Source organism: Arachis stenosperma, chromosome 4 (assembly GCF_014773155.1).
Source record: "Arachis stenosperma cultivar V10309 chromosome 4, arast.V10309.gnm1.PFL2, whole genome shotgun sequence".
Lineage (NCBI taxonomy): Eukaryota > Viridiplantae > Streptophyta > Magnoliopsida > Fabales > Fabaceae > Arachis > Arachis stenosperma.
This window is the reverse complement of record NC_080380.1, coordinates 48,934,080-48,948,145: the sequence shown is the minus strand read 5'-3', so window position 1 is coordinate 48,948,145 and position 14,066 is coordinate 48,934,080. Positions and strand designations below refer to the sequence as shown.

Here is a 14,066-nt window from a genome sequence, read left to right as displayed (position 1 = left end):
GGTTTAAGGACATGCCTTCTCAATTGAACCGGCTTGCCTTTGGAGTCTCTTTTCTACTGAGCTCCTTCCACACATATGTCCATGAGGACTTGGTCCAACCTTTGATCAAAGTTGACCCTTCTAGTATAGGGGCATGCATCTCCTTGCATAATTGGCAAGTTGAATGCCAACCTTACATTTTCCTGACTGAAATCTAAGTATTTCCCCCGAACCATTGTAAGCCAATTCTTTGGGTTCGGGTTCACACTTTGATCATGGTTTTTGGTGATCCATGCATTAGCATAGAACTCTTGAACCATTAAGATTCCGACTTGTTGAAGGGGGTTGGTGAGAACTTCCCAACTTTTTTTTGAATCTCATGTCAGATCTCCGGATACTCATTCCTTTTGAGCATGAAAGGGACCTCAGAGATCACCTTCTTCTTGGCCACAACTTCATATAAGTGGTTTTGATGGACCTTTGAGATGAATTTTTCTATCTCCTATGACTCGGAAGTGGAAGCTTTTGCCTTCTCTTTCCTCTTTCTAGAGGTTTCTCCGACCTTAGGTGCCGTAAATGGTTATGGAAACACAAAAGAAATGCTTTTTCCACACCAAACATAAAAGGTTTGCTTGTCCTCGAGCAAAAGAAGAAAGACGGACGAAGAAGAAGAAGAAATAGAGGAGATGGAGAGGTGTGAGTGGTTCTTCTAAGGGGGAGAAAGAAGAATTTATGTGAATTTGAAGGATGGATAAGGGGTTTATATAGGAGTGAAAAGAGAGGGTAGGGTTCGTGTATTAGGGGTTGGGTTTGGGTGGGAAAGGATTTGAATTTGAATGGTGAGATGGGTGGTGTTTTTGGGGAAGAGTAGGTGGATGTGGGGAAGAGAAATGGAGGTGATTAGTGAAGGGTAATTAGGGAAGGGTGTTATGGGAAGGTGTGAAGAAGAGAGAGAGTTAGTTAAGGTAGGTGGGGATCCTGTGGGATCTACAGATCCTGAGGTGTCAAGGATTTCTCATCCCTGCACCGTTTTAGCGTGTAAATGCCCCTTTGAGTGCCAATCCTGGTGTTAAACATCAGGTTGCTGCCCATTTCTGACATTTAATGCCAGCTTTTCTTCCCTTTTTGGCGTTTAACGCCAGCTTGGTGTCCTTTTCTGGCGTTAAACGCCAGTTTGGTGCCCCTTTCTGGCGTTAAATGCCCAGAATGGTGCCAGACTGGGTGTTTAACGCCCATTCTACTACCCAGTAAGCTCATCCTCCAGGGTGTGCTATTTTCAATGCTGTTTTTGATTTTTTGCTTTTATTTTTGTGACTCCACATGATCATCATCCTAAAGGAAACATAAAATAACAACGGAAAATAGAAATTCAACATAGATAAGTAAAAATTGGGTTGCCTCCCAACAAGCGCTTCTTTAATGTCAATAGCTTGATAGTGAGCTCTCATGGAGCCTTACAGATACTCAGAGCATGATGATGGCCTCTCAAAACCAAACTTAGAGTTTGAATGTGGGGGCTCTATTTGACTCTGTATTGAGAGAAGCTTTTCATGCTTCTTCTCCATGTGTACAGAAGGAGATCCTTGAGCCTTAAACACAAGGTAGTCCTCATGCACTTGAAGGACCAACTCTCCTCTGTCAACATCAATCACAGCTTTTGCTGTGGCTAGGAAGGGTCTGCCAAGGATGATGGATTCATCCTTATTCTTTCCAGTGTCCAGGATTATGAAGTCAGCAGGGATGTAAAGGCCATCAACCTTTACTAAAACGTCATCTACAAGTCCATAAGCATGTTTCATGGATTTGTCTGCCATCTCTAGTGAGATTCTTGCAGCTTGTACCTCAAAGATTCCAAGTTTCTCCATTACAGAGAGTGGCATGAGGTTTATGCCTGACCACAGGTCACAGAGCCTTCTCAAAGGTCATGGTGCCTATGGTAGAGGGTATTAAGAATTTTCTGGGATCCGGTTTCTTCTGAGGTAATGTCTGCCTAATCAAGTCATTCAGTTCATTGGTGAGCAAGGGGGTTTCATCCTCCCAAGTCTCATTACCAGATAACTTGGCATTCAACTTCATGATTGCTCCACGATGATTAGCAACTTGCTCTCCAGTAATATCTTCATCTTCTTTAGAGGAAGAGTACTCATCAGAGCTCATGAATGGCAGAAGTAGGTTCAATGGAATCTCTATGGTCTCTGTATGAGCCTCAGATTCCCTTGGTTCCTCAAAGGAGAACTTCTTTTCATTCAGAGGAAATCCCATGAGGTTTTTGTCACTGGAATCACGTCCTCCCTACTCTCTCCAGGTTCGGCCATGTTGGTCATGGTTATGGCCTTGCACTCTCTCTTGGGATTTTCTTTTGTATTGCTTAGGAGAGTGCTAGGAGGAGTTTCAGTAACCTTTTTACTCAGCTGGCCCACTTGTGCCTCCAAATTTCTAATGGAGGATCTAGTTTCATTCATGAAACTTAATATGGTCTTAGATAGATCAGAGACTATGGTTGCTAAGCCAGAACAACCCTGCTCAGAGTTATCTGTCTGTTGTTGAGAAGATGATGGAAAAGGCTTGCTATTGCTAAACCTATTTCCTCTACCATTATTGTTGTTTAAGCCTTGTTGAGGCTTCTGTTGGTCTTTCCATGAGAGATTTGGATGATTTCTCCATGAAGGATTATAGGTGTTTCCATAGGGTTCTCCCATATAATTCACCTCTTCCATTGCAGAGTTCTCAGGATCACAAGCTTCATCTTCAGAAGATGCTTCTTTATTACTACTGGATGCAGCTTACAATCCTGTCAGATTCTGAGAAATCATATTGACTTACTGACTCAATAATTTGTTCTGAGCGAATATGACATTCAGAGTATCAATCTCAAGAACTCCTTTCTTCTGAGTTATCCCATTATTCACAGGATTTCTTTCAGAAGTGTACATGAACTGGTTATTTACAACCATTTTAATGAGTTCCTGGGCTTCTGCAGGCATTTTCTTCAGATGAATAGATCCGCCTGTAGAATGGTCCAATGACATCTTGGATAACTCAGACAGACCATCATAGAAGATACCGATGATGATTCATTCTAAAAGCATGTCAGAAGGACACCTTCTGATCAATTGCTTGTCTCTTTCCCAAGCTTCATAGAGGGATTCACCTTCCTTCTATTTGAAGGTTTAAACTTTCACTCTAAGCTTACTCATCTTTTGATGTGGAAAGAATTTAGCTAAGAAGGCATTGACCAGCTTTTCCCAAGAGTTTAGGCTGTCTCTAGGTTGTGAGTTCAACCATATACTCGCTCTATCTCTTATAGCAAAAGGGAAAAGCATAAATCTGTAGGCCTCGGGATCAACTCCATTGGTCTTAACAGTGTCACAAATTTGCAAAAATTTAGCTAAGAATTGATGAGGATCTTCCAATAGAAGTCCATGAAACTTGCAATTCTGTTGCATCAGAGAAACTAATTGAGGCTTAAGCTCAAAGTTGTTTGCTCCAATGGCAGGGATAGAGATGTTTCTTCTATAGAAGTCGGGAGTTGGTGCAGTAAAGTCACCAAGCACCTTTCTTGCATTGTTGGCTGATGAGCGGATAATTTATACGCTTTTTGGCATTGTTTTTAGGTAATTTTTAGTAGGATCTAGCTACTTCTAGGGATGTTTTCATTAGTTTTTATGCTAAATTTACATTTCTAGACTTTACTATGAGTTTGTGTGTTTTTCTGTGATTTTAGGTATTTTCTGGCTGAAATTGAGGGACCTGAGCAAAACTCTGATAAAAGGCTGACAAAGGACTACTAATGCTATTAGATTCTGACCTCCCTGCACTCGAAATAGATTTTCTGGAGCTATAGAACTCCAAATGGCGCGCTCTCAACGGCGTTGGAAAGTAGATATCCAGAGCCTTCCAGCAATATATAATAGTCCATACTTTATTCCAGATTAGATGACGTAAACTGGCGCTCAACGCCAGTTCCATGCTACATTCTGGAGTCAAACGCCAGAAACACGTCACGAACCAGAGTTGAACGCCAAAAACACGTTACAACTTGGCGTTCAACTCCAAAAGAAGCCTCTGCACGTGTAAAGCTCAAGCTCAGCCCAAGCACATGCCAAGTGGGCCCTGGAAGTGGATTTCTGCATCAATTACTTATTTCTGTAAACCCTAGTAGCTAGTCTAGTATAAATAGGACATTTTACTATTGTATTAGACGTCTTTTGACAGTATGTCTTTTGACCATTCGATCCTGTGATCACATTTTGGGGGCTGGCCATTCAGCCATGCTTGGACCTTCATCACTTATGTATTTTCAATGGTGGAGTTTCTACACACTATAGATTAAGGGTGTGGAGCTTCGCTGTACCTCGAGTTTTAATGTAATTACTACTATTTTCTATTCAATTCAGTTTATTCCTATTCTAAGATATTCGTTGCACTTCAACATGATGAATGTGATGATCCGTGACACTCATCATCATTCTCACCTATGAACGCGTGACTACAACCACTTCCGTTCTACCTTAGACCGGGTGCATATCTCTTGGATTCCTTAATCAGAATCTTCGTGGTATAAGCTAGAATTGATGGCGGAATTCATGAGAATCCAGAAAGTCTAAACCTTGTCTGTGGTATTCCGAGTAGGATTCAGGGATTGAATGACTGTGACGAGCTTCAAACTCGCGATTGTTGGGCATGATGACAAACGCAAAAGAATCAAGGGATTCTATTCCGACATGATTGAGAACCGACAGATGATTAGCTGTGCCGTGACAGAGCTTTTGGACCTTTTTCACTGAGAGGATGGGATGTAGCCATTGACAACGGTGATGCCCTACACACAGCTTGCCATGGAAAGGAGTAAGATGGATTGAAAGTATGAAAGCATTATGTTGCAGATATCCAAAAGGAACACAACATCTCCATACGCCTATCTGAAATTCTTACCAATGATTTACATAAGCATTTCTATCTTTATTTTCTGTTTATTTATTATTATTATTCGAAAACCCCATAACCATTTATTATCTGCCTAACTGAGATCTACAAGATGACCATAGCTTGCTTCATACCAACAATCTCCGTGGGATCGACCCTTACGTGTTATTACTTGGACGACCCAGTGCACTTGCTGGTTAGATGTGCGAAGTTGTGAAGAAAGTGCTGAGTTAGTAAATGCGCATACCAAGTTGAATGCCATTGATAGAGATCACAATTTCGTGCACCAAGTTTTTGGCGCCGTTGCCGGGGATTGTTCGAGTTTGGACAACTGACGGTTCATCTTGTTGCTCAGATTAGGTAATTTTCTTTTTGTTTTATTTTCAAAAATTTTTTCAAAAATCTTTCAAAAAAAAAAAATTTTCCCTTTTGTTTTCGAAAATTATTCTAAATTTTTAAGAATGAATTCTAGAGTTTCATGGTAACATGTTGAAGCCTGGCTGGCTGTAAAGCCATATCCAAATTCTTTTGGATTGAGGCTTCCACTTATCAACATAAAAGGCATGTATATGGAGTTGGATGAAGTATCAGCTGTTGCATGCTTGATTTATATCCTAAAGCTGGCTGGCTATTAAGCCATGTCGAACCCTTGGATTGGAGCTTTAGGCTAACATTGAAAGATTCCTGGAATTCTTATTAAAAATTTTTGAATTTCTTATTTTCTTTTTCCTATATGTTTTTCGAAAAAAATAAAAGAAAATACAAAAAATTCATAAAATCATAAAAAAAACCAAAAATATTTTGTGATTCTTGTTTTAATCTTGTGTCATGTTTTAAGTTGGGTGTCAATTACATGCTTTTAAAAATTATGCTTTTTTCGAAAATTCATGCATGGTGTTCTTCATGATCTTCAAGTTGTTCTTGGTAAGTCTTCTTGTTTGATCTTGATGTTTTCTTATTTTGTGTCTTTTGTTGTTTTTCATATGCATTTTTGCATTCATAGTGTCTAAGCATTAAAGATTTCTAAGTTTGGTGTCTTGCATGTTTTCTTTGCATCAAAAATTTTTCAAAATTATGTTCTTGATGTTCATCATGATCTTCAAAGTGTTCTTGGTGTTCATCTGGACATTCATAGTGTTCTTGCATGCATCATTGGTTTTGATCCAAAAATTTTCATGTTTTGGGTCAGTTTTATATTTTTCCCTCTCATTATAAAAATTTAAAAATAAAAAATATCTTTTCCTTATTTCTCTCAACATTTCGAAAATTTGAGTTGACTTAGTCAAAAATTTTTTAAAACTTAGCTATTTCTTATAAGTCAAGTCAAATTTTCAATTTTAAAAATCTTATCTTTACAAAACTTTCTCAAAAATCAAATCTTTTTCATTTTTCTTACTAATTTTCGAAAATTTTTAATTTAATTTTCAAAATCTTTTTCTTATCTTTCTCTCAAAATTTTGAAAAATTTACTAACAATTAATGTAATTGATTCAAAAATTTGAAGTTTGTTACTTTCTTCTTAAGAAAGGTTCAATCTTTAAATTCTAGAATCATATCTTTTAGTTTCTTGTTAGTCAAGTAATCAAATTTTAATTTTAAAAATCAAATCTTTTTCAAAATATTTTTCCATCATATCTTTTTAATTAAATCTTTTTCAATCATATCTTTTATCTTTTTCAAAAATTTGATTTCAAAATATCTTCCAACTTCTTATATTTTCAAAATTGATTTTCAAATCTTTCTCAACTAACCAATTAACTTTTGTTTATTTTTTTTTATCTTTTTCAAAACCACCTAACTAATTTTAGCTCTCTAACTTTCGAAAATTACCTCCCTCTTTTTCAAAATTCTTTTAATTAACTAATTATTTTAAATTTTAATTTTAATTTTAATTTTTCTTTTAATTTTCGAAAATCACTAGCCCTTTTTTAAAATTAATTTTTGAATTCTCTTTCTCTCATCTTCTTCTATTTATTTATTTATTTACTAATACTTCTCTTCATCTTAAGAATCTGAACCTATCTTCACCATTGTGTTTGGATTTTTACCTTTTCCTTCTTCTATTCCCATTTTCTTCTACTAACATAAAAGAATCTCTCTACTGTGGTAAAGAGGATCCCTATTATTATTTTCTGTTCCCTTCTTTTTCATATGAGTAGGAGCAAGGACAAGAATATTCTTGTTGAAGCAGATCCTGAACCTGAAAGGACTCTGAAGAGGAAACTAAGAGAAGCTAAATTACAACAATCCAGAGACAACCTTACAGAAATTTTCGAAAAGGAAGAGGAGATGGTAGCCGAAAATAATAATGCAAGGAGGATGCTTGGTGACTATACTACACCTACTTCCAAATTTGATGGAAGAAGCATCTCAATCCCTGTGATTGGAGCAAACAATTTTGAGCTGAAACCTCAACTAGTTGCTCTATTGCAACATAACTGCAAGTTCCATGGACTTCCATCAGAAGATCCCTACCAGTTTTTAACTGAGTTTTTGCAGATCTGTGAGATTGTTAAGACTAATGGAGTAGATCCTGAAGTCTACAGGCTCATGCTTTTCTCCTTTGCTGTAAGAGACAGAGCTAGAATATGGTTGGATTCACAACTAAAGATAGCTTGGACTTATGGGATAAGCTGGTCGCGGCCTTTTTGGCTAAGTTCTTTCCTCCTCAAAAGCTGAGCAAGCTTAGAGTGGATGTTCAGACCTTCAAACAAAAAGATGGTGAATCCCTCTATGAAGCTTGGGAAAGATACAAACAGATGTCCAAAAGGTGTCCTTCTGACATGCTCTCAGAGTGGACCATTCTGGATATCTTCTATTATGGTCTATCTGAGTTCTCCAAGATGTCACTGGACCATTCTGCAGGTGGATCCATTCACCTAAAGAAAACACCTGCAGAAACTCAAGAACTTATTGACATGGTTGCAAATAACCAATTCATGTACACTTCTGAGAGAAATTCCGTGAATAATGGGACGCCTCAGAGGAAGGGAGTTCTTGAAATTGATGCTCTGAATGCCATATTGGCTCAGAACAAAATGTTGACTCAGCAAGTCAACATGATTTCTCAAAGTCTGAATGGATGGCAAAATGCATCCAATAGTACTAAAGAGGCATCTTCTGAAGAAGAAGCTTATGATCATGAGAACCTTGCAATAGCAGAGGTAAATTATATGGGTGAACCTTATGGAAACACCTATAACTCATCATGGAGAAATCATCTAAATTTCTCATGGAAGGATCAACAAAAGCCTCAACAATGCTTTAATAATGGTGGAAGAAATAGGCTCAGCAATAGCAAGCCTTATCCATCATCTTCTCAGCAACAAACAGAGAATTCTGAGCAGAGCACCTCTAATTTAGCAAACTTAGTCTCTGATCTGTCTAAGGCCACTTTAAGTTTCATGAGTGAAACAAGGTCCTCCATCAGAAATTTGGAGGCACAAGTGGGCCAGCTGAGTAAGAAAGTCACTGAAACTCCTCCTAGTACTCTCCCAAGCAACACTTAAGAGAATCCAAAAAGAGAGTGCAAGGCCATTGACATAATCAACATGGCCGAACCTAGAGAGGAAGGAGAGGACGTGAATCCCAATGAGGAAGACATCATGGGACGTCTATCAAGCAAGAAGGAGTTTCCTATTGAGGACCTAAAGGAATTTGAGGCTCATATAGAGACCATAGAGATTCCATTAAACCTCCTTCTGTCATTCATGAGCTCTGAAAACTATTCTTCCTCTGAAGAGAATGAAGATGTAACTGGAGAGTAAGTTGCTCAATATCTAGGAGCCATCATGAAGCTGAATGCCAAATTGTTTGGTAATGGGACTTGGGAAGGTGAACCTCCCTTGCTCATTAATGAACTAGATACATGGATTCACTAAACTTTACCTCAAAAGAGACAAGATCCTGGCAAATTCTTAATACCCTGTACCATAGGCACCATGACCTTTGAGAAGGCTCTGTGTGACCTAGGGTCAGGCATAAATCTTATGCCACTCTCTGTAATGGAGAAGCTGGGGATCATTGAGGTACAGCCTGCCATATTCTCATTGCAAATGGTAGACAAGTCAGTAAGACAAGCTTATGGATTGGTAGAGGACGTGTTAGTGAAGGTTGAAGGCCTTTACATCCCTGTTGATTTCATAATCTTAGACACTAGGAAGGAGGAGGATGAATGCATCATCCTTGGAAGATCTTTCCTAGCCACAGCAGGAGCTGTGATAGATGTTAAGAGAGGAGAATTAGTTCTTCAATTGAATGGGGACTATGATGCGCTATAAACTGAGTATAGCTACGATTAAGGAAATTGCACGAACGGCAAAATTCCTTCCGGCAAGTGCACCGGTTATCGTCGTCAAGTAAAAACTCACAATAGAGTGAGGTCGAATCCCACAAGGATTGGTTGATTGAGCAATTCGAATTAGAAGTTTGTTTAGTTGAGCGGAATCAATTTTTGGATGTGAAATGGCATAAAATAAATGTGGCAGGAAACGTAAATTGCAAGGAATTGAAATTGCATAAACTTAAATTGCGAGAATTAAGGTGCGAGAAAGTAAATTGCTGAAAGTAAAGGGAATTGGGGGTGATTGCATGAATTGAAAGTGCAGAATGTAAATAGAAGGTGTAGATCAGAAATGGGGAGTTCATTGGGTGTTAGGAGATATTGAGATCTCCGAATCAAAACATTTTATCTCTTCCTCAACCAATGCATTCATTGAATTTTGCTTGGCAATCTTATATGATTGGATCCCAATCCCTTGGCTCACCAATTCTCTCTAAAAACAAACAAATTCCCAATCCCTTGGTTTAAATGTTCATAAGAAGAGATGAAGCTCGATCACTGATTATACCACACAACTTCATGGACCACAATTTGGTAGGATTACATGTCACAATATCCATCCAAACCCCAATCCAATTCACTGTGAGAAAGCTTCTCTAGCATGAATCCTCCATTCCTTTCCCAAGGTTCCGAAGGATTCCAATTATGGGTAATTTCTTTCCCAAGACAATTACCCAATGGAATTAGATCGAGAAGCTTTCCAACAAAATTCAAGAGAAAAGATTGAAGAAGAAGATAAAACTATTATTGATTCATTGAATTACAATAGAGCTCCCTAACCCAATGAAAGGGGTTTAGTGAGTCATAGCTCAGAATTCAATTACAAAGTATCAAAACTAGCAAAATGAAAAGTTCCAGAATGTAAAAGTTTCCAACTAACTTAATTTCTATCCTATTTATACACTTTCTAAATTGAGCTTCTGTTGTGCTTCTTGGGCTTTGAGGCCTTTCCTTGCTTTCCTTTTGCTTTAGTGGTCCATAATCCTGATGAGGCTGTGATCCAATTCTGCAACATTCATTGAGCAAACTAAGTGATAAACAATTAATGACACAAGACTCAACAAATTGAAGTTCGAGACTCATCAATTCTTCAGGCCCAATCCCATAAACCATGATATTCACTTGGGTTTCACACCATAATACGTTTAAGTTAATAATTGTGCTTAATTGCGAACTTAAACTTCAATACATTTGGCCCAGAAACCTTTTCAAATGGTGGTGTTTAAGTTGAAGTTTAAGTTTCAGTTTAAGGTCAAACTAAAACTTAAACGTGGAATTGGAAGAAAGCAACCCAAGAGAGTGAATATATCGAACACGTTTAACCTCCAGTTTGAGGTCAAACTGGAGGTTAAACTTGGAAATGAAGAAAGCAGGCTCTGGAGGGAATTAGGATCGAACACGTTTAACCTCCAGTTTGAGGTCAAACTGGAGGTTAAACGTGGAATGAAGAAAACACCCTGGAGGAAGGAAAACCATCGAACACGTTTAACCTCCAGTTTGAGGTCAAACTGGAGGTTAAACGTGGAAACACTTCCCTTTCATTGAGTCGTCACTTTGTCCTCTTGTCAACCTTGCCAATTTGATGCCAAATATGGACTATTATACCTCGTTGGAAAGCTATGGATGTCTACTTTCCAATGCAACTGGAAGCACCTCAATTGGAGTTCTACAACTCGAGTTATACTCCATGGAAGGTGAAGAGGTCAGCTGGCCTGATTGCATGTTGGTATTCTCTTCTATGCACATTACGGGGCTGTTTTCGCCCTCAATTTTTAGTATCCACCATGCATGCCATATATGCTTGGAAAGCTCTAGATGTCTTCTTTCCAATGCATTTTGAATCACCTCATTTGGAGTTTTGTAGCTCAAGTTATTTATGTTTGAAGAAGGCATGGTCAAGCTGTCCCATATAACACGTTTAACCTCCAGTTTGAGGTCAAACTGGAGGTTAAACTTGGAAATGAAAATCACACCCTGGAGGAGAATGACCATCGAACACGTTTAACCTCCAGTTTGAGGTCAAACTGGAGGTTAAACGTGGAACTCTCCTGGTGCCTATCTAGCTTCTGGCGTTTAACCTCCAGTTTGAGGTCAAACTGGAGGTTAAACGTGGAATGCTTCTTGGTGAGAAATGAAGTGTCGAACACGTTTAACCTCTAGTTTGAGGTCAAACTGGAGGTTAAACGTGGAAATGCTTTTGTGCCTCCCTTAGTTCAATTCATCATTCTGGCGTTTAACCTCCAGTTTGAGGTCAAACTGGAGGTTAAACGTGGAATGCTCATTAGTGCCATTTTTCATCCTGGCGTTTAACTTCCAGTTTGAGGTCAAACTGGAGGTTAAACGCCAGTTACAGCATTTCCTTTCTTCTTATGAATTTGGCGTTTAAGCTCCAGTTTAACCTTAAACTGGAGCTTAAACGTCCCATTTAATAATCAAGCTTCCTTTATTGATTTTTGTTGCTTCGTTGCCTAGCCTCTTCTTCCCTGAAATCATCCAAACAATTGCATCAAAGTCTTGCAAAATTTCATGAGAATTCATCCATTCATAGCATTCAAGTAATATCACTAAAAACTCATGAAAATTGCATCAAATTTATAATGTTTGGATGGTTCATTGCTTTGTTGTTCAATTAACCATTCTTGGTTACTTTAAGCTCAAGAAAATGTATAAAACAACTAAAACTAAAAGAAAAATGCTAGTGAAACTAGCCTAAGATGCCTTGGCATCACAACACCAAACTTAATACTTGCTTGTCCCTAAGCAAGTCCTGAGTTATTTGAGAAGAAAGTATGAAACAGGAAGCAATTACATTGGCTACATTAGCAAGCACTTGAAGTTCATCAGAAGGGTTTTATGCAGAAAGTTGCAGCATCACTTTTTCATTCTCATCAGGTAGAATTATCACTTTTTCATTGCATCCATCAAACACTGCTATGGCCTCTTGTTATCCTTATGTCTTTGGTTTCTTTGTTTTTTCTTTTTCTTAGAGCTCTTTGCTCCTTGTTTGCTCAGTGTCATGTGTTGCACAAGCCTTTGGCATTTTCTTTTTCTTATCAGTGCATTACACATATCCACTACAGGCATTTTAGTTCACATTTCTTCTTGAGACATTGGTGCCCAGCACCTCTTTGTGTGACTAAATGTTTTGTAGCTAGGTTGCTCTTGATAATGGACTTTTGGTTGATAATCCCGGGTTAGTTAACCCAAGTTACCAAGTGTTGAAACACTCCACAAAACCTATTCATCCAAGCAGATCCTAGTACATAAACACCACAGGCATATGTCTCAGAAGTTCAAACCATTGGTGCCTAGCTTATTTTCTTAATTCTTTTGCTTTTTTGTTGCCCTTTTCAATGGCTTTTTCTTCTTCTTTTTCTTTCTTTCTCATGGCCAAAAACATTCATTCATCAAGATCCATAGACAGTATTCAACTTCTACACAAAAATGATAATTCTACACTCAATTTCCAGTGAGCTAACTAAACAATCAAGCATGCATACCACCACTTAATTCTACTTGATTTGTCACTAATTGAGCCAAGTTACTTTTGTTCAAACTTTTTTTTTATTTTTTTGGAAACAGAACAAGCATGGCAAGCATTAGTTTAAGAAGGTGAGTTATATCCAAACATCTAGGCGTTTCACTTTATTCAAAGCAATAAACAGGCAAACATACTAAAAACTTCACATTCCAAAAAGATTCAACAATTACACTTTAAACCAGAACAAGCATGCTCTTGTTTGCTTTTTTTTTAGAAAATGGTCAAGAAACAACACCACCTTGTGAGATTTCTTGTTTTCTCTTTGTTGCCAGGAAACAATTTGATTTCTCCTTCTTCTCCTAGTTGTTGATTCATGTTCTTTCTAAGATCCTTGTTTCCTTTCCTGCAAGGAGTGATGAAGTTGCTTGCTTCTCAAGCACTTGAATGGTTAGCTCACTATATATGGGCAAGTGTCTGAGTCTTAAGTTGGTGTGTGAACACCAAACTTAGTCTCCTACTTACTCCTCTGCTCTTTGAATCCTTGAATTCTTCTTGGAATGAAGTTGCTGCTAAGGATTTTAAGCATTTTTGTGATTGCTTAGAATGGTTGTTCCTTTCATATAATTCAAAGGTTGTTGTGTTCAAGTAATCTATATGGTGGAACACCAAACTTAGAGTCACACATTCCCCTTTGAATTATTGATCCACAATTCATTGTTTGGTGTGAAACACCAAACTTAATTCCTTGCAATGCACAGAAATTGCTTCACCTTTTTATTGAAACAAATAAAAGAAACAGTAAAGGAGTATTACCTCAGGTTGGGTTGCCTCCCAACAAGCGCTTCTTTAACGTCACTAGCTTGACGGTTGTCTTCCTCAGTTGAGGTGATATTTAACCTTGTCCTTTTCATCCACATCTCCCAAGTAATGTTTGAGTCTTTGACCATTCACAGTGAAGGTTCGTTGTGACTTTTCTTCCATGATTTCTACTTGTCCATATTGGGAGACCTTGGTGACAAGGAATGGTCCAGACCACCTTGATTTTAGCTTCCCTGGGAATAGCTTCAGCCTAGAATTGTAGAGCAATACTTTTTGTCCCTCTTCAAATTTCCTTGGGGCTATGTCGCTGTCATGCTTCTTCTTTGCTCTTTCTTTGTAAATTTTGGCATTCTCATAAGCTTCAGCTCTGAATTCTTCCAACTCTTGAATTTGCAACATCCTTCTTTCTCCAGCAGCTTTGCTGTCTAAGTTCAAGAGTTTCAAGGCCCAGAATGCCTTATGCTCTAACTCCAGTGGTAGATGGCAGGCTTTTCCATATACTAGTTGGTAAGGAGACAT

At 38.1% G+C, this 14,066-nt stretch overlaps 1 protein-coding gene across 1 annotated transcript; it reads right to left on the bottom strand.

The window, feature by feature from the left end:
* Positions 1-13,604: 13,604 nt before the first annotated feature.
* LOC130974961 (uncharacterized) lies at positions 13,605-14,066 on the bottom strand. The gene has a single exon (XM_057899794.1). It carries the CDS (start codon positions 14,064-14,066, stop codon positions 13,605-13,607), a length of 462 nt encoding a protein of 153 aa, XP_057755777.1.